We start from the raw sequence: 27,956 nt of genomic DNA on the forward strand, positions 1-27,956 counted from the left end.
CACACTTGGAACCTACACAAGGTGAGGGGAGCAGCAACATGAACATCCTTCCCTGAAGAAGCTGCTTCTATAGAGAGCCATCTGGTTCTTCAGTGGCTGCCTTTGGTCTTTGAAGGCAAGTGCCTTGGGATTGAGGCCCTAAGTATTCCATCCACCAAAACTAGACAGGATCTTGGTTTTCACTTTCTTACGCTCTAGTGGAGTCTGTGAAAAGTCAAGCATAGGATCCAAAAGTCATAGGAGTTGGTATATTCTGCAACAGGCTAGGGAACTCCTGCCCCTCTGCTGCTCTTGATTCCAGCTCCCAAGTCCCAGCCAGCATAGGCAATAGTGGAAGTGCATTTAAATTGCAGCCCACATGACAGCAGTGGGGCAAAGGGTCCTACTCATGCTTTACTATGTATAGCTCTAAGTGACATTCAGGCAGTGCTCTCCATTATATTTTCATCACCCACTTTGAGCTGTCATTTATCCAGCTGGAGACTGTGTCACATACCATGCTAGGATTATCTCACATAGCATGGTAGGATTAGCTCTCATCTGTTCACAGAAAAAAGGGAGGAAGCAGTACACCTGAAAAATAATTCTCTCTGTAAACTGATTCTCTGAACAGAAGAAGAATGTAATACGATACCCCAAAACTAATAAGCATCACAACACAGCTGTTCTTCTCACCCACATACTTGCTAAACCGACACAATGCAAGAATTCTAACAACTTAAGTTGCAGAGTACAGTACATCTCTCCCTAAATCAACAAGCAGGAGTAGTAACCAAAGTCAGAATATTGGTTTTTTTTTATAAAAAATCTATATAAGTGTAAACTTGCAATTTATTGGCATTAGTTACAAAATAAAATGTTAGTTCATGATCTTTAACATTTGGGTCAGTCTAAGTTTTTGTTGTGGCTGTTGCTATAATCAGAATGAGATGCAAAATATATTAGGAATCCCAAACATTTCTAACAGGTTATCAAGGCCCACAGTTTCCTCTTTCTGTTCCATGGTGGCATTTCAGATGCCACGCAGACATGAGCAGCGCTGGGTCCATAGCGCCCTCCATCCACAGGGCATGAGCTGAACCAGTTCTGTCCTGTATGAAGGGAAAAGTAGGTAGGACGTTGGTGTGCTTTTCTTGTCTGCTCCATTTTTGCCTCTGGTCTTGGGAGTTAACCTGATGCAACAAGAAGCGAAGCCCATCTGTCAAGACTTTGGCTGTTGCACTGTCCCTTTAAGGTACCACATGCCGCCCTGACTTATGCAGCAGTCCTAGGAGAAAGGAAAAAGCGTTAAGAAGCATTCTTTATAATCTAATGTAATCGTGCCGAAAAAGAATTCTACTTCTAATTGCCTACTTCTAGAAATCAGCTCACTGACTAGTGCAGTGATTCCCAAACTTTGGTCCTGAATTTATTTTGGACTTCAACTCCCAGAAGCCTCAGCCAGCTTGACCAACAGTCAGGAATTCTGGGAGATGAAGTCCAAAACATCTGCAAGACCAAAGTTTGGGGATCACTGGACTAGAGAGAAGCAAAGAGAATGAAAAAGTAGCCAGTGTTCATTTCTACTTAATAGGCCAAGAGCAAGGGCTTCCTTTCAATGACATTAAGGCACAATTTTAATCACAAACTCTATATGACGCTTGGTGTTTTAAGAACATATATACCAGTTTGACAGCTACTCCAGATTCTAGGCACCATCAAAAACTGGGGGAAAGTCCTGACTCCTTAACTGGGTATGTTCCCTTTTGTTTCATTCTCCAAACGACATCTCAGCTATTGAAAGGAGATGAGAAAAATCTATTTCTCTCTCTATATGAAATATCTGTGTGCAGCGGGAATGGCTTTTCAAACCATAACACCCTGATTAAAATGCTGCTTGCAAGAGCTAGAAAGGAAACAGAAAGGATCCCAAGGGACCTATTTTCAGAGGGTGGCTTGACTGATCTTGGAAAGTGGTTCTTTTCAAAAGGATATCCCTCCCATTAACTGAAAATCTTGTGGAAGAGTAACAGCAATGAATTTGTGAGCATACTGCCTCTCCTCACTATGCACTTCAATGGGGAAAATTTTGCATGGGCTCCTGCCAGAGAACCTGCTGATTTTATGATTCTTTATGTATACATCTCTAACTTGTATGGCTGTAAAGGAACCCCTTATCTGGGTTACTGTTCCCCAAGAACAATAATGGGGGGCTCCTTTAAGAGACAAAGCATTCTCCGAAAACCACAAAGATAGCATGATGACAGATAAAAACAATCCTTTGGGGCTTGCAGATGACGGCAGACGGTAACTACAGTGATCCTCTGAGAACGCAACACGCTGCGTAACATTTCCAATGGGAATTGTTTGACGATCTCTCCTTGAACAGAAATACTTCAGCCTCAGTGTTTAAACTGATACCTAGTTAGCAGTGTAATTAGAGACAAGAAACCCACATTAATCTGCTAATTGGTGCAATTAACAAATTAACACTCTTAATGCGTAGGTCTTTTTCAAACAACCGAGGGCGCGCACATGTATTCTGAAGATTGTATCAGCCATCTGGGCTTTCCTGTCGCCTCCGCTGTCTGAAAGCTTAGAGCTCTTTCTTTATAGTTTCACAGGATCTGAATCTAGAGAAGTAGCCAATCAGATTAATGTACAAAACTTGAAATATCTTCCAAGATACTCCATTCCTTATCCCCTTTCCATCCTCTCTCTGGCAGCATTCTGTGAAATTCTTGTTCCTGTTGCCCTTAACAAAGGGAAGATGATATTGCCATGGTGAAAGGAATCATGGCTCCCAGATCGCACTGGGATCGCCAAAATGTATCTCCAAAAACATGGATGCTAGAGTCATGCCTTCTAGAAATAAAAAGACATGATTCTCTGTCCACTGTACATACAGATCTGGTGTGTTTGTGTGTGTGTGTGCACATGCATCTGCCTTTTCTTCTAACGTTTTGCTGCAATTCTCCCAAGCTTAGCAATACTTTCTCCCATGCATGGATGGTTCTGTGTTGGTTCCACATTATAAAAGAGTATCTTATACATAAAAACCCTGTGAGGAGGATCAGCCTGAGGGAAAATGACCTTCAAGGTCTTCTAGGGATTTCAAAGAGGGCTTGAAATACCACTTGCCAGCTGGCCTTAGGGCTGCTGCTTAAAAGGAGAAATAAATAGTCTTTAAAGGTGATTTTAATTAAAGTTTTCAAACTGTTGTTGCAGCAGGTAAAAGTGTGCAAATGCCACTGAGGAGATGGGATTTAATTTCAAACGGCGGCAGGAAAATCTTTCGGGCAAAGGAATCCAATAATCAAGCTAAGCGTGTTAGAGCCAATACCACCCAACTTATAATTGAATATACACAAGCGTGTGCATACACACCCCGGTGAGGATCGTGTTTTGCATCTGAAAGTGGTGGTTCGTTTGATGTCATTCCATATTCAAAATTATTAGGGATGAAAGCTTAAAGCTCAGATACATGCTATGCATACAGAAGATCCCAGGTTCAATCCCTGACATATTTAGGTGGGGCAGGGAAAGATTCCTGAGATGTGGGAGAGCACAGACAATACACAACCATGAACTAACTGCTATTTCCTTGATATGTTATATCTAACTCCCCTACTCTTCTTTGCAAAGCTGAATGCACACACTTTTGGTTTCTTTAATCCTACAAGGAATCCTGCATTCAACAAGAAAACTTGTAAACAAGCTCTACTTCAATGGGTCATAGGCATTTCAAGTTTCACTTACAAGCACACAGATTATTACCTTCAAGACTTTATCCACCTGCTGCTTCTCTAGATCGTCTCCATATTCCTGGGCCAGCCGACTCTGAATGACATTTCTACGCACTCTGTAGTTTTTGGAAAAAATTTCAAGCAAAATTTGCCTGTGCTTTGAGATCAAAAAAGAAGGAGAAAAGAAAGTAACTCCAGGTTAATATATATATAAAATAGCCTGTCAGAGGCAAAGAAGAAAGGAAAACTTGTGTATGCATAACACAAACCCTTGTGGAATAAGTTATCAGTTGCCTGCTTTTCTTTTTCTGGAGCATGCAGTTCTGTGATTAAACCAGGATACCATTTCAGAGCAAATGACCTGAAACTACTATCTGAACTTGGTTTAATATCCCATCTTGACTTCACCCAAAATTGATAACCACAGTCTGAGGATTGGAGCATGGCTTTGGTGTGGCTTCCGGACTCTTAGGATGCATGCATCACTTAAACAGAATACTTCTAAAGTGACCCGAAGCAGTTTTATTTGGGCCTGTCTGTTTGGGCCCTAAATGTTTATACTTTGCTGGAGGTGTCAAAGCACGGAGTCCGCTAGAGCTTACCTGGTCATACATGTCACCAGCTTCCCAAAGTGCAAAGACCTTTTGTTCATCCGGTAATGCGGCCGTCTGTGGAGGAAACTAAGAGCAGGTTGCACCAGTTAGGATTATTGGCTTTAGGGTACTTAAAAAAAAACAGGACAGGAAAAATACTAATTCAATTAAGATTTTGCATGAATCTGTATGCAGAAGGCAAAACAGAAGAGTTTGCAATCTCAGCTTCAACCAAATGCAGGAAAAACAACATAACATGGTATAACTCTCTTGTTTGGGAACAGAACAATCTGCAATCAAGTGTAGAACACATGTGAGCTGATCTTGGAGGCACAGAGAGAATTTAACGGGTTCACACCATTTCTTTTTTGGGTTCCAAGGCAAAGGATAGTCAATAACTCTACCTGTGTCTCCCCAACATGGCTTGCAGAACTTTCCTGACTGCTACTCCCATAATAGCCAAGGCAGCAATGGGCATGGTATTATGGGAGTTGTAGCACACAGAAAAATATTTCCAAGTTCTGATCCTGTCACATAGTATTTTATTCTTTTAAATGAAGAAAAACAATCCACCCTGATTAAAACAACCACAGACCACGTGGCTCCACGTTAACATTGGATCCTACACAGATCCAACACAATTTCACTCTGTTCATATTAAACATCCCTCACCCGTGTAGACAATCGGATTTTATACCCAGCACCCAATTCGCCTTGAACCTGGCTGAAAAAGGATTGGAAAAGATCTGCTCCTTTTTTGGCCGAGGAAAAGATGGCTTTGCTGTGCTGCCCCTGCCGCAGCCCCATGGCATGTCAATGCTGCGCCTGATGTTCGGGCACCTTCACAACGTGCACCGTCTAAATGCTGCACTCCAAAGCCACCTGGACCATGGCTTAAAAGGGCCATCTGTTTGGGCCCAAAGAAGTAATACGATAGCCCTGTTTAAGTATTTGAAAGAGTGTCACATCGAGGAGGGAGCAAGCTTGTTTTCTGCAGCTCCAGAGAATAGGACCCTGAACAATGGATTCAAACTAGAGGAAAAGAGAGCCCACCTCAACATTAGGAGGCGCTTCCTGACAGCAAGAGCTGTTTGACAATGGAACACACTCCCTTGGAGTGTGGTGAAGTCTCCTTCTCTGGAGGTTTTTAAACAGAGGCTGGATGGCCATCTCTTGGAGGTGCTTTGATTGTGAGTTCCTGCATGGCAGAATGGGGTTGGATTGGAGGATCCTTGAGATCTCTTCCAACTCCATGAGTCTTCCTATAAGGTGGCAAACAAACTAAAATGTCTTCAACCAGCCACTTTTCTGTTTTGTCCAAACTGGTTAAGAACTTTGGAACAAGGAAAGATATTAAATAAACAACAGTCGCCCCTTCTTTCTCGCAGACTTGAGGTTTGCGGTCTTGAATATTCATGGAAGGGTGACCTGTTACTTTCAATGAGGCGTGAGCACGTGCCTCATTCAAGCCTATGGGGCTTGAATATAGGCAAGTCTCCATTTTCGCAGGGGTGGTCCAGACTGGATCCCCCGTGAAAACGGAGGGCCGACTGTACAGTCCCATCAACATTTCCTAAAAATGGATCTTCACAAAGCTGAATGGATGCAAATTTATTTTTTAAAAAGAGGCAAATGCTAACAAACCCACTGCTGATTTTTTAAATAGAAGGGCTGGCACCCTGTTCAGCAATTACAACACTGTCAGCTGGACATAAAATATCGTAACTGCTAAGGATTCATGTTTATTGTTATGAACCACCCAATGTGACATCCTAAGCCACCGACTTCTGGAGCTTGGCAGCATCCAGACTAAAGTGTTTCCAGCAGGAACTGACTTCTAGCGTTTTGATAAGAATACATTGCCATTGTGGGTAACTCTCCTACCCTCTTTTAAACAAACACCATTTACATCTTGCATTTTGTATAAAACTAGTTTTTAGATCTCTGAAAAGACACAGATACACTCTTAACTATACCTGCTCGACTTTTTTTCTGATTTTCTCTGCTAAAAGCAAATTTGTATTATGTCTTTTCTCCTTCAGTGCAATTCAGGCAACATATCAAACTAGGATTTGAAAAAACAACAACCCATAGATTAGCCAGGGGCTTCAGATGAAACACCAAACTTAATATCCAAATCAGAATCATCTGACAACTATGGCTTGTAAGCAGCCACTGAGCCAGAAACTGTTTTACTTTCTATGAAGGTAACTTGTACCCATCAGGTTTGGGCAAACTGTAATTTGGAGGAACATACTAGCTAAGCAACTATGGTTTGGTCACTGCTTTGCCTTTGGAGTTCACTGCTTGGGACAGCTTCCTGGGATCTTCAGGGAAGGAAATGGGGCAAATTTAGCCATCCACATATCTGGAATATAAAGTAAAGTCTAAACTAAAACATGAATAACAAAGAATGGTTTCTTGTTATGCCTGAACAACTTGCAGAGAGACAACAGTTTAGAGTGGCTTGACTGTTTTTCTTTTCCATCAGCTTAGCATCCCATTTTCTGTGATGTCAGTCTATATAGCTTGGACTGTTAATGCAGCCTGTCAGTTCAAACCATTATGGCAAGCCACAACAGGTACCCAAAACAAAATCCATTTCAAACCATGACGTGTGTTGACATGACAGCACAAGTGGAAAATTCCACACCTGGCCTCAAGTGACAGGTCACAATCAAAATGCAGGAACACAACAGATGGTTTATTCAGTGTCCCCAAAGGAAAAAAGATCCTCTCAGCCACTTTCAGTAACAGATGCGGCATAAACCCCAGCCATAAGGTGTGCATTCTTAGGCTCCTGCACCTCCGGTAAGCCTGTCAGCTACTTGTGGCTGCCGCACACTTACTCATTTGTTTGCAAGCTGGACGTTAAGTGGCTGGGGGGCTCCCTGAAGGCATATTTAGGCTTTGTCTCATCTCCAAGATCTCATTATGTACATGCAAATCCTAAACACTTCTGGTCCGAAGCATTTTGGGTAAGAGGTACTCAACCTGTACTTTCCAAGAAAACACAAACAGAACCTTCCCTAGGTGACTCACAATCTTGTAAGATAACAGAGAAGAGAAAATGAAAGAACAAACAATATGCAAAGATACAAACACTGTATACTGGTTTAGCACAGCAACTAAGCCAATGGGCAGCCTGAAAGACTGTATCCTCACTTCTTACAATGGCTCCAAGTACACTTGCTACAGCTGTCGTTCTTAAAACTGTAATCTTTATAGCCTAGTGGTTCTGTATGCAAACCTGTTGTAAGTGAAGCGACACACCTCTCTCAGACTTAATGTATACCTTCTGAAGTCCCAGTCCCTACAATGTCTTGCAGAGAGAAGACACAAGTGAAGAGGTGTCTCCCCAGAGTCAGACACAAAATGATTACAACAGAACAGAGAACTCCTGGAGTCCTTGGAAAGTCTTAGTGCTGCTGTCATCATTTTTGTGTCTGGTTATGGGGACACAGCCAGATGGCTCCTCTGATCCTGCCCACTCTCCATGAAGCACAGAACAGCTTGTGTGATGGAGCCTCAGAGTCTGTATGGTAAGTCTGGGGTTGAGGGGGCAATGGGAGGGATGGTATACCAATTCCCAGTGTCCAAAAGAGGATATACACAGACATAAAGGAAATTGACATATACATATGCCACTATCAGGATGCCACTTTCAATCTGCTATTGTGATAGTAAATAACAGTAAAATAAAACATTAAAATAAAAACACTTACAGGCACCATTATTTGTTTGCAGCCCATGTCCAACACCATGTCCTGCAACATTTTGTCTGAAATACCGCTAAATAAGAGATTCCCAGGAGGCAGACTAGCCACGTGGAGATTGAACAACCGTTTCAGCTCATTCAGGGTTAGAACATATTGTTTCCTAAATGTTCCCACCAAAAAGGCTCTCAGTTCTTGGGTGACCCTTTCTTGGACTGGCAAGTGGCCGTTCAAGGAGTCCAATGAGTTCTCATCCAAATGGATACCATTGGCCAGTCCATTCAGGCCGTCGCAGACTGATATGTCCATTGGCTCCTCATCACTCACTGGCTCCTCCTTAATACGGACTCCAAGAACATCCATTGGGCAGGAGGCCTCATTTGCCCTACTTTCGGCCTTCCGCTTCTTAAAGTCTTGCTCCAGTTGTCCGTAGTTCTGCTTGACTTTTGCTATTGCCAGGTTGATCCTCTGTTCTCCGGAAACCAGCAAGGGAGCAGCTACACACAAAAGAAGAAAAGATGCCAAGGAAATTTAGGCAGATAACCTGGGAGGTTAAGCAGTGAATTCATTGCATCTAGTGAGGTGTGAGACTCATAACATCAATCATAATTGCAATTTGGTCACAAGAAGAGCTGCACTGGATCAGGCTGAAGACATATCCATTCTGGTCTCATAGCAGCCAACCTGAACCTTTAAACTGAAGAAGAGACGGTTAAGAGATAATATGATAGCCCTGTTTAAATATTTGAGGAGGTGTCATGCTGAGGATGGAGCAAGCTTGTTTTCTGTTGCTCCAGAGAATAGGACATGGAAAACAGATGGAAGATACAGGGAAAAAGATTCCACCTCAACATTAGGAGAAACTTCCTGACAGTAAAGAGTTGTTCAACAGTGGAACACACTCCCTCAGAGAGTGGTGGAGTCTACCCCCTTGGAGGTCTTTAAACAGAGGTTGGATGGCCATCTGTCAGGGATGCTTTGATTCAGAGTTCCTGCATGGCAGGGGGTTGGACTGGATGGCCCTTGAGGTCTCTTCCAACTCTATGATTCTGTGAAGCCTCTGGGTAGCAGATGAGCAGCATGTGAGTGCAACAGCACCCTCCAATTCAAGTTTCATAGTAATGGATAACTGCAAGGCATACTGCCTCTGATACTGGAAGTTATACACTGCCAGGATGATTAGTAACCATGGACAGACTAAGAAGGATGGAGGAACTGATGTCTAATGTGTCAACTAAATGACAATTCGAAACAGCTAAAGAAAGGAAGATGGCTTCTGGTCCTTTTTTGCCTGCTGCTCCATCCATAATCCTTTCGCTATTAAGGACATTTTTTTTAAAAAAAGGTACTATATGATACCAGAGATTCTCATCAAGCTCCCGTTTTCCTTTTTGTCTCTGACAGAGATTGTATAAATGAATTACAAGCAATCTTGACTATCCACAATGAGTTTGTTTTTGAAATGGAGGAAGAAAGTCGCATTCAAAAAATGATGTAGTGAGAATGACACTACTCTTTTGGGAGAGAGGATGTAACACTGTTCTGTTACTTTTAATTATACTTTTAAATGGCATTTTTAGAGGAATTTTGAGTGGAATTTTTCAAGCATTATGCCATTCTGTCACCCCTATAATGATGACATTGTCACTACTTCTTACCTAGTAGTGCCACCAGTGTATAATGAATGAATCCTGAAAAGCCTTTGCTTGGCTCACTGCAAAAATAGCAAGTAATAGAATGGGGGGGAAAAGTATGCAAGCAGTTCCTGCAAAAAAGTATTGTGTCTGTCTGTGTTAAATAATTTATTGGGGGAGAGCTTTGCAATCAGTTACATAATCAATGCTTTTTAAAAAGCAACTTCCCAACTCCAGATTCTGTCAGTCGTGCATGACTATTTCCTATCACACTTCCAAACACAGAAGAATTTCAAGTCTCAATACCATGGGAGCTGAAGAATAAAGCAACCGCCCTTGATAAAAGCTCAAGGTATATACGCAAGATAGACTCGCTTTAAGCCAGGGTTGCCATTAAGACTGCTAATCGCCTTTCAGACTGCCCAACTACTTAATCCTTCCAAGCAGATTTTGGGGGATGGTGGGAAGAAAAGCAGCAAGGGCAGAGAAGGAATAAAAGCAAGGTCCATTCATGTGCTCCATGGGATAATTCTCCTTATAGCCTCCAGAGACTGGAAAGGAGCCAAATGCTGAATTAGAAGTCGCCACATTCACTTATGTGAGTTCTATACTCAACTGCCACAAGTTCATTATCTTCTCACTCTGCTTTCAAAATCTCTCCCCAGGGAAGAGTAGCTTCGTGTGGGAGGAATGCTTTTGGAGACACTGCCCACTCCCACCTCCACAAGACCCTTGGCAAAGGACTGGTTGTTAAACCAATTTACAGTGCAAATGTGATTTATTTATTTTTAAAAAGAGCTTGGTTCACATTATGAAAAATAGTCATTAAATTTTCTTCTTCTTTCCCAGGAAAAGCAAAAGCAGAGCATGCTGGCATTCATGGGAAAATGGCCTCCATGTTTGACATTCACTAAATTCTCCTGCCCACAAATCAATTCCTGACTCCCAGGATGCCTTACCTGCTTGAGCAACCTGTTTCTTTGGTGCCATGTGTTCTTTCGCCAGGCTGTACACCTTTTCTAGCCTGAAGAAAAGACAAAAGAGTGTATTCGTTGTTGTGTCTCTTCAACCAATTTCTGACGTATGGCAGCCCTAAAGTGAACTGAGTGAGGATGCTTACTGTTTGATTAAACTAATGGCTTTCCATTGGCCCTTCAAATAAATTTGCCAATCTAGGCCCACCACCAAGTCTCCCTGGCACCAAGACAGATACTAACATTTATCACTCTCCCCTGCATCCCCTCCTCACCCCATTCCCTGTGGAAGGGAAAGCAAATCATTTACTTGGCTTGGATACCCATCCAGAGCATCTGCTGCCTTTGGACCACATCTGGATGCTTCCTGACAAAATCCTCATCGTACTGGAGCTTGAATTCCCAACCTCTGTTTATTCTCAAAAAAGACATGTGCTCCAAGAAGTCCTTCACATCTTCTGGACCAAGCTAGAAAAAACCAAGTATTTATATATGTATATATTGGTAAGATATACATTTCACTGTATATGTCACTGACTATATATCATTCACTGACTGACAAGTTGTCAAGCACTATGTGAGAGCAGCTCTTCAAATCTTAGTGTGTCCCAAAAAGAACACACAGAAACTGGACAACAACTGAACCTTAGCCTAGATAGAAGAATCTGTTGAAGCTTGCCTAGGCAATCCTGTTTGCTTAACATGTAAGATGAACACACACGCAAACATCATTTAAGCAAATGTGTTTGATGCACTAGTGCTGTTTGTGGGAGAAAAACGCATGATTTAAATTCCTTTCCAACTGCATCAAGATAAATTCTGGCAAAAATCTGCATTTTACCAGTCTTGGACAAAGTCCAAAGAGATGAGGACTGAGGCCCATACATTACAATGCAAATCTGGACTGTGGAAAAAAATTCCTTGCATTTTGCAGATCAATTGAAGTTTCACCCAGATCTTTTCAGAGTGAAATCCCAGAAGGACTAGTATAGAATCATAGAATCTTGTTTCATTTAAATAAACCAAAGTCAGAACTGAATGCTTTTCTTAGGGTGCCTGAAAAAGTCACCCTCTGTCTTTCATAGAACTTTCCATGTGGGTCAGCCACAAGGTTTGTCACATTTGGGGTGACTGGGAAAATGAGTCCTGCCTTGAGACAGAAGGTTGTGCTGAGTAGAACACCAAGCCTTAACATTATCAAGTAAATGTTTAAAAAGAAAGCTTACTTTTGTAACTGTTGCTACTTCTTTCCGTACCACCCAGCGGTCCTGTGTAAACTTCCACATCTGAGCAGGAGAAAGGAGGAGAAGAAGAGAAGATATCATCACAACTGAAGCTATTAAAAATAACTGTGTTTCTCTAGCCTTTACTATCCTCTCAACGTCAATGCTGTTTAAACCTTCAATCTGGGCATAGGACAAGGAGGAAAAGTGGGGCTACTTTTTAAAAGTATGTTGAGTCAGATCACTGACTGCGTATTACTGACACTGACTAGCAGGGGCATCCTGGGGATATCTGCATGCAAAGCATATGCTTTACCAATGAGCTACAACCCTTTCCTACTCAACACTCTAGGATTGGAAGGAACAGTTAAGAAAATAGGTGCCTTTCATACTCACAACAAAATCTCTTCCCCGGCAAAGCACTTCTGCTGGAACTCCACTGTGTGGGCTGGAGGTATCCTTTGGGTACAGGACATCACTGTTCAAGAAGATAAACGCTTGTTAGTTGTAGCTTTTCTTATTGCCAGTTGTTATTAATACAATAGCTCCAGATACCTGCCAAGTAGCATCTTGTAATGCAGTCTGGATTACAAGCTGCTCAAGTCATTGGAAAAAGAACCTAAAGCCCTTAGTATATTACATGCAAAAGGATTTTACAAAGTAAACAGTAGACTGAAACCGGTCATGGTTTTTTGAAGGAGATAGTAACAGTCTTTTATGTAAAAACCCTGAAGTATTTTCCATTTTGGCAGTTCAACTGATAATAACTCAAGGATGGAAAAAATGATAGTAAATAGTTGTTTACTATCTGTATGGTAAAAAGACATGGTTTATATTTATCATGGAAAAATTGCCCCATAATATCTTACTGAGTAAAGGAAAGGTTGAACCAGATCCATTTTATTTAAACTGGCACAGGTTGAGTGCTCCCTCATCCAAAATGCTTGGGACCTGACGTGTTTTGGATTTTAAAATTTATTTTGGAATGTATGCATATACATAATGAGGTATCTTGCAGATAGATCCCAAGTATAAATATGAAATTTATATGCAATATTTTTAATAATGTTGTGCATGAAACAACATTTATGTACACTGAACCATCAGAAAGCAAAGGTGCCATTGTCTCATCCACCTCCTCCTCTCCCTCCTGCTGAGTTAACTGAGTGCAAACTACGTTTTGCACCCTGAACTCAGTTTGCAGCAACTAAAGCGAGCTGAGGATGAAGGAAGAAAATCTGGAACTCTTTAAAATCAGCTGAGAAACAGAGGCAGCAGAAAATGAACCAGGACTGTCAAACATGCCAAATACCTAAAAGCATCAGATCAGATTTGGTCTGATCTTGGAAGCTAAGCAGAGTCAGACCTTGTTAATATCTGGCTAGGAGATCACCAATGAATACCAGGTGCTGTAGGCTCTATTTCAGAGGAAAGACCTGGCAGAACCACCTTCAAGTATTCCTTGACTAAGAAAACCCTATGACATTCATGGAGTCACCATAAATTGGCAAATGACTTAAACACACACACACGAAATAAAACTTTTGTAAATACACAATGAATACATGGCGTGTCAGAAGCTCTCCAATGAGTCTCTCAAGCATGGTAATAGTTTCTGCACCACACTGGACTCTACTTACTACTACTGCCCCCTCAAAACAAAAGAAAAAGCGCACCTGAACAGGAGAGTCTCTTTTGCAGGTAGAAGTAGGTCTAGAACAAAAGGCATGCTTACCTTTTCACAACCCAGTTTCCCTGCACCAGCAGTGCCATCTGCTGTATGCAACGCAAGGCTGCAGTAGGATCGGTCCCAGAAGCCAAGAGACTCATCAGGTTTGCAAATGCAATGACTTTCACTGCAGGGAAGGAAAAACAAAATAGAGTTGCAAAGCTGTTTCAAGAGATTCCTATACAGTGGGCCCTCCGCACTCACTGGGGTCAGTGAAAGTGGGAAAACTGCAAATAAAACAACTCATTACAGTGGGTGCTCCCGTTATGCGGGGATCCGTTCTGTATCTCCCGCGTCAGGGGAAATCTGCGTGTGCTCATGCCCCATTGAAAACAACGGGGCACGTGCTTGTGGCAACATATGCGCCATTATTTTCATTGCAGAGCAGCTTCTGCATAAGCTAAAAGCCACGTATAGTGAGACAACACCTGTCTAGACATTCCTAGGTCGTCCAGGGCAACTCTATGGTCAACATGAGCCAGACATTTACAGAATAATGTTGAGCCAGAGGTTGGCTGGAGAACCTACAAATGCCTAGAGAAAAGGAATTCATAGCAAACCTTGATTTTCCATTTTATATAAGGGACACCATTTTGTTCTGCCATTGTATTTAATGGGACTTGAGCATCCACAGATTTTGTTATTCACAGGGGATCCTGGAACCAAACTCCAGCGGATAACAAGGTCCCACTGTACTATGGGAAGATGCGTTTTCTCAGCAAAAAAATGCTGGTTTGAGCTTCCCCTGTTATAATGTATTCTGGGGTGGCTCAGTCTCTGAATTAAGACCCATCAATTTTACAAAAGACCTGTTCCTGATGGGAATGAAAACTGCCGAACGAATTCGTTAGTATGCATAAACACAACTGCCTACATTTTTAGATATTATCCTTAGGAACATGACTACGTCAAAGTCTGTCATTCTACCTCTCGATAAGGTTAATTTTTAGAAACATCAATAAGCCGAATAAATGCCAAAACAGCATACCATTTTTCATCAAGATCTTGATTTGGTCAGCAAGGGGCAGAGTCCTCAGCTGAGCCATGGAGAGTACATTGCTAGGAGCCACAGGTTTGTCCCTGCATACAAAAGGAAATGTATTAAGAAAACAAAAGACAACACCACCACATTGGCTTCTTCAATGGGTTGTCTCTGAAAAGCTGGAAGAATGAAGCAGGAGAGGACTTAACCATGCCTGCAAATAGGAAGATTTTCCCCCTAGCACCTTCCACTTTACCAAGCATTTGTTGCTGTGTGACTTCAAGTCATTTCTGACTTATGGCAACTCTAAGGTGAACTTATCACCGGGTTTTCTGAAGCTGAGTAGCAGAGATTTGAACCTTGGAGTCATAAATCCAAACTGCTATGCTGCACTGGTAAGCATATTTTACACCAAATCAAACCACTGCTCCATCTGGAGTTATATCAACCACACCTGAACAGGGGATGAAGGGGGTGGATGTTGGACTTCAACTCCCATCATCCCTAACCACCAAACACAGTGATAAGTATTGGGTTCCAGCTTCCCCAATGTAATCTACAGATAGCCAGCAATTCTCCAGTTTTTCAGATGTACCAGCAGAGAGCTTTCCCCAAATTTTTTTTGGACATGCTTTCTGAAGTGTTCAAGGAAGTGTGAAATCTAGGCCTTTTCTGTAAAGCAGAAGAGCCCTCTGCCCCCAGCCACTTACTTTTCCCCTTCCACGCTCGGAGGCACCAGCATCATCAAATATTCACTGCAGAAAGAGAAAGAATACATCCTTACAGCACTTCTATTGAGAGAACTGCCATACGACAAGTGACTTATTTCTCTATGGTCTTCTACAAAGAACACAAAAGAATCTATGTTGTCGGTACCCTTGGGTCCCATACTGTCATTTCACACATTCAGTTCAGTCCTGTGCATCTCTGCTCAGAAGATAAATCCCAGCAGGTTCAATTATGATTTAGCTCCAAGTAAGGTTATACAGTTGGCCCTCCACATTTGCAGCTCTGACTTTTGAGGATTTGATTATTTGTGGTTTTGATTAGTAAGTTATCTGTAGGAATCTCTAGGTCCTCCAGTGTAATTCTGCCAGAAGCTGACCGTAGAATTGTGCTGGAGAGCCTAGAAGTTCTAGAGGAAACACTTATCTAGGCATCTGTAGGTCCTCCAACATGATTCTATGATCAATCTCTGGCAGATGTTGATCACAGAGTTGCACTGGAGGGCCTAGAGATTCCTGAAGAGGTGGTCTCTCAGGTAACGTGAAGTGTTTTTTTATTTGTGGTTTTTCAATTCATGGGTTCTTCACCCCTAACCCCAAAGAATGTGGAGGGACCACTGTATATAGTCTTGAAGGTTTTTCTCTTCCAACTCTATGATTCTATGAACATAAGAGGCAGACCCAGCTCCACCAGGGCTAGCCTGGAAGAAGAGACTCCTCCTTCCATAACTGTCATCTTCTGGCCTATGAGGGAGTTGGTCAGGCAGGCCCAGCTCCATCAGTGCTAGCCTGGAAGAAGAGACTCCTCCCTCCATAACTGTCATCTTCCAGCCTGCGAGTGAGTTGACCAGGCAGGCCCAGCTCCACCAAGGCTAGCCTGAAGAAAGAGAGCCTTCCCTCCAGTCCATCTGCCTTGGTCCAGGCCTCAGAGGGAGAGAAGAATGCTGGACCTGATCCCCTCCCCCCCTCACTATTCCCTTCTCCTTTTGTGTCGTGTCTTTTTAGATTGTAAGCCTGAGGGCAGGGAATCGTCTATTATCCCCTCTGTTGTAAGCTGCCCAGATTCCCAGTGATTGGGCGGCATATAAATAAATCCTATTATTATTATTATTATTACTACTACTACTACTACTACTTCTCAGTAGATGCACACAGGACTATACTTTCAACCAAAACCAAGAAAGAATTAAAGGTGAGTAACTACAGACAAGGTTCAAGAAACCGTAAGGAAAAAAGTTCATCTGAGTTTTACTTGACAAAGTAATCAGGGTAGCAGAAGACAAGAGGGTCACCATTGCTTCCCATTTTGTGCCCTTGCCCCTTTCAATGTAAAGGATGCTGCTACAACTAGTATATAGGTTTCCCTTCAACTGAGACCTGTTCCCAACGAATAATCCAAAGAAGTAAGAGAAAGTTTTTACCTTGGAGATTTAATCAATTCAGTATTTCCAGCCATGCCATGACCCTGACTAAACAAATACTGGCGTTCATGTTCAGAGCGGCTGTCCTAAGAAAGATGGGAAGAAAGCCCAAGATTCATGATGAGGTCTGGATTCCAAGCAATATTTAATTGGCTTTTACATAAACAATTGGCCAGAGCACACTATGCTTAAATTTCCATGTAAGTACTGCGTAATGTCAAACAGAATAGCTGGAATTCTTTTCACATTGCTTTAAGAGTTGCACACCAATGTTTTCAAAGCTGTTCTTCCTTTCAGAAGCCTAGCATTTTTACTGCAAAAAAAAACCCAGTCAATTTTCACGTCTTTATGGATGCAACAAACACACTGGAAATGCAGAGACCCTTTGTGGACCAGTGTGTACAAGTGCCGATGCCGTATACATAAATTCACCAAAATATCATAAATATATAAAGGGTTCACAGTTCGCATTGAAGGTTTACTTGAAAGGCCCTCCCTCACTCTATTCAAGAGGAAGACTTGCTTCAAAGTAGAATGAGGTAGGTAAAGTGAGGCCTCCAGGACCATTTCTGTTGCCCCAGATACACACATACACACACACACACACAACCAAAATGTCTTCTACAGTATTGGGGGGGGGGCTTTCCTGACATATTTTGGGGTAACCCTGGGCCATTTTAGGCCTAGGAAAGTCTTTTTAAAAAACAGGAAATAAACAAGAAGTGATTTCATTCACAATGCAGAATTATAGTGCCACCATTACACTTTAACTACCATTGTTCCATGGCATGGAAGCCTGGGATCTATCATTTGGTGAGGCACCAGAGCTCTCTGGCTGAGAATTAGAAAGACCTTCCCTAAACTGCCAATTGCAGGATTCCATGGGATGAAACTATTGATATTAAAGTGGAATCATACCACTATTATTCTACACGTTCCTTGTGTCACTTCCAACTCTATTATTCTGTATGCCAGCCTTCCTCAAAGTGCATCCTCCAGATGGCATGGACAACAATGGTGGCTGGGGCATTTCTGTCACATTCCTGGATCTCCTTGGGCCATTTCACACCTGGGAGAGTCTTTTTTAAAACAGGAAGTGGCTTCCAATCACTTCTTTTTATTAAAGCCTTCCTCTCCTGGGCCTAAAATGGTATGAGGGGAGGCAAAAACATGTGGAAAATGTTCCGTGCCCTTAATGGGTATTTAGGGGCAAAAATTATTTTTGTCCAGGGGTGCACAGTCTAGGGTGCAACCCTACAACCCTCCTTCCCTTCTAGAAACAGGCAAAGTGTACATGATACAACTAGGTAAATATTCAATTAATTTAACAAACCACAACTACAGCTAGAAGATGCAAATACCTACCCTTAAACCGTAGTAATGGAGGTGGACCCAGTGCTCCTCAGCTTGCCTTTTCTGCAAGAACTCATAAGACTGAACCCGTCGCTGACGTGCCTGTTCTGACTCCGGACGGGAGAACCTCACCTGAAAAAATTATCCCCATTATCAGTTAGCAGGACCAGATCTCTCCAAAAGACTTAATAGAGAAGCAGCCTTGCTTTTCCTTGACACTAGAATTCTCTCTAGGCAAGATGCAGTGGGACTGCAATTCTCATCAGCGTCAGGACAGCCCATGGTGAAGTATGCTGGGAACTGCAGTTCAGGAATATCTGAAGGGCTATCTGTTCCCCATTCCTGTTTTGAATAACTATTGGCCTGTAAAGAACCAAAATATACTGAAACCAGAATGCTACTGAATGAGCCATCAATATTATTGCCCCCTTGGTACAGCAGCTGTTGGGTGGAATAACCATTTACTTTTTCCAGAACTGCTGGGATCAGATGACTGTGGTCAAAAAGATGGCATGTCACTAGTACTCATGACTGAAGGTTAAGGAGTCATACCATTATGAAGTTCTGTCTCCAATTTTCCATCCGTTTATTCTCATTCATTTTATACTCAAATGGTCTTTTATAATCTCTTCATGAAGGCCTGGTTACCTTTCCCCCTCTGACATGCTGCTTTTCTCAGGGCAGAACATTTTGCAGTGGAGGAGAATTCAGTGAGATAAGCTTTGCTTTGCTCCAGAATGAAAAAAGTAGTCACAATAAAAAAACTACATACCCAAGCGTGATACAGGCCGGCATGTATTCAGAACAGGAAAGGAATGGTGTGTGTGTGTGTGTATACATACATACATACATACATACATGATCAATGGCAAACCCTTTGTGTTTTAGAAATTGGTATCAGACTTAGTTAGTACAGTATTTGGACAGAAGCACTGTTTTTCTTATGTGCCTTCAAGCTGACTCTGACTTACGGTGACCCTATCCTAGGGTATTGGCATTGCCTTCTTCTGAGAATTAAGAGTGTGATTTGCCTAAAGCCACCCAGGTTTCTATGACTAAGCAGAGATTTCAACCCTGGTATCCCAGGGTCCTAGTCCACACTCAAATCATTATGCCACACTGGCTCTCCTTGGATAGGAGTTCAACTGGGAATATTAGGTGATGCATCATGGGAGAAAAAGCTGTTTTGCATATAAAAAGCTACAGATGCCATCTCCTGCCTCTCCAAGAAGGATCAGAAAATCTTGTGCCTGAAATGTTAGGCAAAACTAGTAGTACTGATGGTCTGGAATCTGGATTCAGTATAAAGCAGCGATGCAGACGAATCCAGTGCTCCGTGGCCTGTCATTTCTGCAAGAACTCATAAGACTGAACCAGCTCATGTTGCTAAATTAAGCATGACTAATAAGAAAGGGAGAGTAAGACTCATGCATTCAAGGGAAAGGGCTGGAAAAGCTGGATCTCATTAACCATCTGCCAGAAACCACTTTCTTTAATACAGGTAAAAGCTAACATGGTGAGGAAACCATAATTCAGTGGCAGAGCAATTACTTTGCATTCAGATTGTATTCCCAAATGCAACTGCAGCACCTCAAGATAAAGGTGGGAATCATGCATTTCAGCATTCTTCACCATTGGTAGTGCTGGCTGGGACTGACTGGACTCACAGTCCAATAACATCTAGAAAGCAGCACCATTCCCTCTACTACCTTAAAAAGATTCTAGATAGCAGGTGATGGGAAAGACCCCCTGGCTGAAACAGAGCAGAGCAGGCAATGCTGGATTAGATTTAGAACCTGTTTGTTCTTGTTTAAGACAGCTTTCTAGTCCCCTACATAACAAATGCCAAGCCAAGCTTACAGCTCCTGAAATAGTTATTGATAAGGAATTTCTGACATACCGTGATTTGCTTGACATCTTCTTCAGCTTCATCCTGGGAAGAATCGCCAGCTGTGGCAAGAAAAACATGAAATTCAGTAATAAAGTAACACAAGGATCTTCAAGACAAGACTGAATGTTCCAAGCCTGACTCTGCTGCCTTTCCTGGAACTACAGAAGGAACATCCATGTTGAGTCTCCTCTATCTGAAATACTTGGGACTAAATGTGTTTTGGATTTTTTAAACTTTATTTTGGAATACCTGTATTTGCATATATATGTACATAATGCGATACGTTGGAGATGGGACGCAAATAACAAAAAATTCACTTATGTTTCACATACACCTGCCTGATCTTCAGGGGAGGCCCTTCTCTCAAGAGAGAGAAGCTACTCACGCTCATTAGCAGCTTCTCTTTCCCGGTATTTAGCATCAGCTTTGTCCAAGTAGCTGAAACTGGGCCTCATTTGCAGGATTCCATGCAGTGGTGTAAGGTGGAGTTCACCTGAAGGAAAAACATAACATTTTTCTTCTCTTATAATATTTATATCCTGCCTTTCCTTTAATGATGTCAGAGCCATGTACTTTCTATTCCCTGAAAAATGTCTCCTTTTCTTCCCACTTCATCTTCACAACAACCCCTGTGAGGGAGGGCCACAGTGAGACAAAAAAGGGACTGGGTCTGGCAAATCTCCTCTGAACAGATCTTGCCCAGAAAATGCTATGATAGGTTTGCCTTAGGGTCCCCATAAGTCGGAAATGACTTGTAGGCACACAACACACACAAGATGAGTTGGTGTGATTCCCATGGCCCAGAAGGAATTAGAGCCAAGATCTTCTAAGTCCCAGCTCAACACTCTTCACCAGGTTTCACAGCATAGACTTTGAACGGAAGCAGAGACAAGGAGGGCATGGGTCTATAGGTTACACAAGGTATTACTGGGAAAGGGGGAGCAGGAGAGAAATATTATAGCCTCTCACTTTGAAGCCAGCATCTCTAAGGTTTAAAAATGACATTTCAAAAAGGCTTAGTTCAGTTTTTACTGATACTGAAAGTTTTTGTATAGTAGAAAGACAGGATAAGCATTTAATAATATAATGAATAAACATTAAAAAGTGCCTTTTCTTTTAAAAAGATGGTAGAAATCTTGAGATTTCAAGTTACCTTTCCTGTAGATAGCAGCAGCATATCGTGAAACGTTACTTGTGGTTTGCGAAGAGCAGAAAGATTGCTTATCCATCATTTTCCTGCAAAATATACAAAGCTGTTTTGATTGTGACTACTTGAGGAGAGTGATCATCTATTAACACCTCAGGAACAGACAGACGGTAGTTTTGGAACTACTGACAGATCTCTGGGTGATGCAAAGTAGATTATCAAGGAGTTCAGAACTTATGATCTATTGTGCTTTCAAATCATTTGGGAAAAAAACAAAACATTACTTCACTCCAAAGGTCCACTTGGGAAACATTTGGGGTAAAAATCTATACTGACAAAGAAGAGGTATGAAGCCATGCCTTAAGCATAGGCTGGCACAGACACCCAGCACCCTGGTAATACTTACGAGGAATACATGGTTGTTTCATCTGCACATGTGCCATCGACGTTGAGTGCAATCTGTTCCCCTTTGCTGCGACAGTAGTTGGGATTCAACGTATCAATAGCCATTTCCAGCTCGACCTAAGCAACAGTAGTTTAACAAGCAGAAAGTAACACTTTAAAAACAAGGCAACATCTAAGAGATTGTATCTTCCTATGCAAGTCAGCCTGAGTTCTAAGAACCTCAGTGGAAGCTTTTAACTTTTGTAACACAACCTTTTTAACATAACATTTTAGTTACACTTTTGTTTTAAATTATTGTAAGCCACCTTGGGCCTTATGGCAGGAGAATTTTATATATATATATATATATATATATATACACACACATATATACACACACACACACACACACACACACACCTAACGGGGAACTCAGTTATCAGTCAAGGACCCTGATAAACAAAGCTTAAACACTAATTTCAAATATGGAAGTGCAGACAGACTCCTTATTGGATCCTCTTCCTCTCAATGTCCTCCTCCTGTAAGGTGCAACCATTCCTCTGCAAATGTCTAACAGGTAGAATGCTAAAACAGGTGAATCACTAACTAAAACCAGCCATATATTGTAAATATTTGAATAGCATCAATTCCACATCCATTACAGAACTGTGATCCTACAAGAGTAGTGTCAAGTTTGCTAGTATTGCTGGCCCTGTATCATCTACAGTGGAGAGAGACTAAGGCCAAGGTCAGAATTATTCACTGTGCTCTTGATAAGAGTCTAGACTTGAACTGGGGCTTTTCCTCATGTGTAGCTGTGGCTGCCAACCCATGAAAATTTATCCAGGGAATACGCATCACCAACTACACCGGGCCTCCTTTTGGGGGAAAAAACACAAGATTGTGTTGTTGATTTCTTAGCTACTACATCACGGTTGACAAATGTGAGGTCCTTGAGATTGCAACTTCCATCAGCCCTAGCAGAGCCAACAGTGAAGAATGACTAGAGCTGCAGTCCAACATTTTGGAGGGCCATGTGCTTCCCATTCTAACAACTATGTTGGACCAGTAAGGCAATTAAATCTTTCAGTTAAATCTATTTTCTCTGGTAATTGATGGCAAAAACAGAAAAGTCTGACTCACTGAATCTTTCAGTGGTTAGTGCAAGAACTGGGAAGCAGCTGGATAGGCTTACAAGGTATTGTAAGCCCTCCTGCCCCACTAAGCCTTAATATTTCTAAGCAGGTTACTGTAATTTTGAAACATTTTCAAAAAGAAACAAGATTAAAATTATGCTCTACCTTTTGCTGTTTTGGCTTTATCCTCGCTGACAAGTGAGTCACTTCATCGTACGTCATCGAAGCGGGGCGAATGGGATACTACGAGAGAGAGAAATTGCTGAACTGATTCATGTTAAAAAGAAGATAATACTTTAATATATGGGTTTTCTTTTTCTTTTTTTAAAGCTAATCCAAAAATACCTGGAATAGATAGAGTTTCTCTGACAGACTTTTGGCCAAGTACACATCAATCTAGGAAACCGGGAACAAAATAAAAATAAAATGTAATCATGTCTTTTTATTTGCTTTTAATATTTCTATCAAGCGTACAAAATCGCACATAAAACCAATGCAGTGCCACACAGAGCAAATAAAGTAAAAATGATGGACCAACCTAAAAACAATGAAGAAAATACTTGATGGGAGAGACACCAGCCAACTAGTTCTCAGCCTGAAGTGTCTGCCTTTGTGGTAAGGCTGGCCCCAACTGCATTTACTGCTCTTCATCTTGGATGCTAACTTCAACACGCCTCCATTTTGAACTAATCATCAATTACTCAGGCCAGTAAGTCCGAAGACATGCAACATTCTTGGATCAGTGCAAAAGCTAATGCAAGAGATCTCAAAAGAAACAAGACTGGTCCATTTACCTCCTGTATAATTGGGTCATCTTCTTCATTTGCCATAGTAGCATCAAAAGAAAAATGGCTTTGGAGTATCACTTAGAGTTGGCTGAAAGAAACACACAGGAGTCTGCTAAGTCATCAGCATTCATTCCATAGTAAATACACAGGACTGGCAGTGGGTCACTGAAGAACTCGTTCAACCCCATCAATTGTTTACTCTTAACTTCTTGTTCAATGGGAGGAAGAGGCAGTAAGGTGTACAAGGAATTCTTTCCTTGCCCCCTTTACTCTCTCCTCTCTTGCTTTTCCAAGCAATATCTGGCTCATGAAGACAAGCGCTGGCAGAAGCAGAGAACTCTCTACACTCTTCTCTTCCCAAGGTACTTCCCAGATCCAAAAGCAGAAGTAGAAAAATGGATAAGGATGTGAGAAAGAAAATTTCAACCTTTTCTCATCCTAACTCAAACATCACAACTTTCTTAAAAGAGCCATTAAACATGTTTATGATATCCTCAGATATGGCTCCTGCTCGATGACTGTATGGTATGACGACATCACAGGAAAGTTTTTTGGACTACCATTGCATTGTCTTACTGGTGGCAGTCACGACTGGCAAGACCCTACAGATAACTAGGTCAACCATGACACTTATACAGTGGCATATAAGAGTTAGAGGCATGACATAGATTCCCTAATGTATCTATGAATTTCTTATTGTATGGAATTCCTGCAGATAAGTGGGGAAAATGCACAGAGGCATGCAGGCTTTGTATGCAAGAGCTTTCTACTTCAACTCCTCTGACAACAAAGGCATCGTTATTGAGAATCTGCCAGGAAATGGGGGAAATGGTCAATATAATGCAATGTCTAATTAAAGAAGTACACTTTTCCTTTGGTACAAGTGACCTCATAGTTACAAACAGTCTTTCTTACTTACATCAGGGGTAGCAGTGTTGGCCATTTAGCAAATTCAAACAAAAAAATCACCAAACTGTAATAAATCTATTAGCCAACTGAAATGCACAATATACTTGTTGCAAGCTTTCAAAGCTATTGGAGGCGGAGGGCAGTGAGGAGCATAGTTAGTCTCAAAGGTGCTACAAGCTCTCCCTATGTAACGTCTGAGGCATGAAGTTCTTACCAGGACCTTTCCCTTTCCTTCTCCAGATCAAAAATGGAAGACTACGGATACTGGAGGAGCTCTAGTTGGTTAAAACTTGGCTCATCATGTACAACCAGCATAATGGTATAGTATGCCTACTTGCTCATGCTTGCTTATTGTACCCTGTAATCTGTAATCTCACAGCTGCTCTTAGGTGAATATGGGCATTACAAAACTACTCAATTCAATTTTGTGCACATATAAGGCACACATAAGGTTTGAGTGCTGGGTTATAACTCTGGCGATCAATGTTCAAATCCCTGCTCAGCCATGCAAACTCACTAGGTGACCTTGAGCAAGTTACACACTCTCAGCCTCAAAGGAAGGCAAAAACAAAGCCCCTCTGATTAAGTCTTTTCAAGAAAACCCTGTGATAGTTTGCCTTAGGGTTCCTACAAGTCAGAAACGATTTGAAGGCACACAGCAACAAAGTCCCAAGAGGAATGCCAGCCATTGTTATTTGGTTTACAGTACATGTTTTCTTTTTAAAAAAATTATGCTCTGTCATCACAGAATTTAGTAATATGGTGACCTTAGCAAATAAATGAAAACAATCAAGGGGAAAATAGAAAATAGTAAGAAAATGTGACTAGAAGTTGTTAAGGAATGATAATAATAGGTCTGTGTCTTGGTTAGAGCACCCGCTTTGCAGGCTGAAGGCGTCAGGTTCAGTCCCTGATAGCTCCATTTAAGTGGATCATGAAACAGAAGACGGAAAATACCAGTTGGAAAAATGGCTACTACCCATTAGAACAGACACAACTGTAAGATGGGCAAATCTGTAATAAGGATAAAGCAGCTTCCTATGCCATGCAGATGAGAAAAGATCTGTTGAGTATGATGGAGTCTTCTTCTTTGGAAGTATTTAAACAGAAGCTAGATGACCATCTGTCATGAGTGCCTTGACTGTCTATTCTTGCATGGTAAGGGTTTGGACTAAATGCCCTTGTGGTCTCTTACAACTCTTTGACTCTATGAACCTGAAGACCACTGCAGACAATGCCTTAATAGGTTCAAATGTTATTAACATAATAAGGACTAGAGGCTTACATTTAGGGAAAATGTGGATGCTCCAGTTAGCTGGAAACAGATTGAGAATACGAAATTTCATTTCCAAGTTTTCTGCTATAGTCTGCCTGGTTTGATGTGTCGGTCCGGCTTCTGTGACTTCCACGCTGTTTGATGTGCAGACGCTGGTCGGCAATAATATTTTATCTTCATGTGGTAAAGAAGTTGCCTGTTAAGGTTTGAAGATCAAGATGCTTGTTTAAAAATAAAGAACCAACCCAGGCTGGCACAAGAAATGCACATACTAATCTATCTGGATCACAAAATTGTATTAAAAGTGATGCAATCAATTAAAACACACCACTCAAAAGCTAAAGTAGCCTATCTGGGAAGTGAGTCATTGAAAACCACACGGCAGATCAGAGGAATTAATGCTGTAACTGCTGAGCCAAGCTGGGCGTCTGCCACACAACCACTCTGTGGCCAAAAGTCATGTAGGAATCAACACCCCAAAGACAAACAGAACTCCACTCTTTCTCCCATAGACTGTATTTCACACATATCCCACAACCAGGAGATCTCAGTAAGACCATAATACTCCCTATATAAAACATCTTTACAGTGATACAGTTGGCCCTCCACATTTGTGGCTTTGACTTTGGCCGCTTTGATCATTCAGATTTGAGTAATATGTTCTCTCTAGTAATCAGTGGTCCCCAAACTGTGCTCCTTAAAGAATTTTAGACCTCAGCTCCCAGAATCACAGACTACTGGCCAACACAGCTGAGGCTTCTGGGAACTGAAGTCCAAAACCTCTTAAAGGGCACAGTTTGGGGACCAATGCTCTACATCAATGTTTCCCAAGCTTTGGTTCTCCAGGCTTTTTGGACTTCAGCTCCCAGAATCCCAGTCCACTGGCCAAGGCTTCTGTGAGCTGAAGTCCAAAACCCCTGGAGGACCAGAGTTTGGGGATCACTGCTCCAGACCCTCCAGTGTGACTCTATGGTCAATGTCTACCAGAAGGAAGACCTAGAGATTCCTAGAGAACCCTTCTCTAAACATTTGTAGGTCCTCCAACACAACTCTATCGTCACAATCTGGCAGATGTTGACCACAGAGTGGCACCGGAGGGCCTGAAGATCCCTACAGAGGTGTTCTCGTGTGTAAAATACATTGTGTTTTTAGTTGCGGTTTCCCCACTTTCACGGGGGTCCTGATCCTTTAAACCCAGCGAATGTGGAGGGTCCACTGCACAAAATCTTTCCCAGCAATGTTTCCTCTACAGGAGAGAAGCAGAAGAGGCCTTGGGTTTCACCTTGAGTTCCTGGCAGTGTCTAAGCTTCTCAAATAAAACACAATGATGAAACAACACAGCAATACAGCAACACTGAGAGAGATGGTGCAGACATAGGAGGTTTTTTGTGTCTTACTCCATATCATTCTCTCCTGATGGTCCAAAAACAGAACCTTCCTTATCCGCTTTTGCCAAAGGAATGGGTTTCAGGAATCCTGAAGACATGGTTAGGAAAGCCATTTTGTTTTAGAGCCTATGATTCTAGGGACAATTTTATTATTAAGGCTCATTGCTGATGTAATTCTGCAGAGGAGGCTTTGCAGAAACAGGAGGCAAAATCTGGGTTGGAGTAAGAGCTCCTCCAAACTGCCCACTTTCTAAACCTACTGCAGAAATAATCCGGTTTGAGGCCCCTTTGAGAGCCCTGGCTCAGTGCTAGGGAATCCTGGGAAGTGTAGTTTATGGTGGCCCTAAAGCTCTCTGGCAGAGAAGGCCCCATTCCAGCCCATGATAAGGAATGATGGGAACTGTAGCTTTGTGAGACCTTTAGCCTTCTCTGTCTGAGAGCCCTGGTGCCACAATGAACTACACTTCCCAGGATTCCATAGCAATGAGCCAGGGGCAGCCAAAGAGGTCTCAAACTGGGTTTATTATTGTTGTTGTTGTTGTTATTATTAGGAACGTCCCTTCCCAGAATTCCATAGAGGAAGAAGCTGAGGGAAAGCACCTCTGGAATTCTGGGAAAGGCCCCTGGCTGTGGAATTCTGGGAATGGTCGTTTGTTGTGGCCCAGAGGGGCCACAACAAACGACCATTCCCAGAATTCCACAGCCATGAGCCAGTTAAATCAAAGCGGTATCAAACCGGGTTAATTTTACAATGCGAATGAAGCCTGAAATTCCCCCCCAAAAGGCAAAAGAAGGGTAAAGGTTAAAGAAGACCATTCCCCCTCCTTTCCTACCTCTCTCTTCCCTGGCGCTTTCCCTTCTTCTTCTTCTTCCTCCTCCTCTTCAATTTAGGTCCACTTCGGAAGCGCTCAGCCGGCCGCCATTTTTGCCTGGCTCTAGGCGGACACGTGGGAAGCCCTGGC

General features: G+C 42.1%; 1 protein-coding gene across 2 annotated transcripts; it reads right to left on the bottom strand.

Annotated features, from left to right (window-relative positions):
• Positions 1-813: 813 nt before the first annotated feature.
• On the bottom strand, positions 814-27,956 carry POLR3E (RNA polymerase III subunit E). Of its 2 annotated transcripts, XM_042437708.1 has the most exons (22): positions 27,828-27,956; positions 25,616-25,802; positions 23,428-23,509; positions 22,979-23,029; positions 22,799-22,876; positions 21,520-21,635; positions 21,120-21,202; positions 20,352-20,459; positions 19,976-20,025; positions 18,088-18,207; positions 16,723-16,808; positions 15,287-15,331; positions 14,583-14,674; positions 13,601-13,721; positions 12,262-12,343; positions 11,869-11,928; positions 10,953-11,110; positions 10,628-10,692; positions 8,044-8,531; positions 4,328-4,405; positions 3,757-3,882; positions 814-1,267 (listed from the first exon to the last, which is right to left on the bottom strand). In XM_042437708.1, the coding sequence occupies exons 3-22, from the start codon at positions 23,461-23,463 to the stop codon at positions 1,202-1,204; spliced, it is 2,109 nt and encodes a 702-aa protein (XP_042293642.1). In that variant the 5' UTR covers positions 23,464-23,509; positions 25,616-25,802; positions 27,828-27,956; the 3' UTR covers positions 814-1,201. The 2 variants fall into 2 exon arrangements, with proteins under 2 accessions (XP_042293642.1, XP_042293643.1); XM_042437709.1 differs by lacking the exon at positions 22,979-23,029.

The sequence above is a fragment of the Sceloporus undulatus genome, chromosome 8, assembly GCF_019175285.1.
Source record: "Sceloporus undulatus isolate JIND9_A2432 ecotype Alabama chromosome 8, SceUnd_v1.1, whole genome shotgun sequence".
Lineage (NCBI taxonomy): Eukaryota > Metazoa > Chordata > Lepidosauria > Squamata > Phrynosomatidae > Sceloporus > Sceloporus undulatus.

Coding starts and splice junctions, on each gene's coding strand:
- POLR3E (XM_042437708.1), bottom strand. CDS start 23,463: ATGGCAAATGAAGAAGATGACCCAATTATACAGGAG. Junction 12,344..13,600: donor GGAAACTGGGTTGTGAAAAG/GTAAGCATGCCT, acceptor CTTCTTGAACAG/TGATGTCCTGTACCCAAAGG. Junction 1,268..3,756: donor AGGTGGATAAAGTCTTGAAG/GTAATAATCTGT, acceptor CCTTTCTCCTAG/GACTGCTGCATAAGTCAGGG.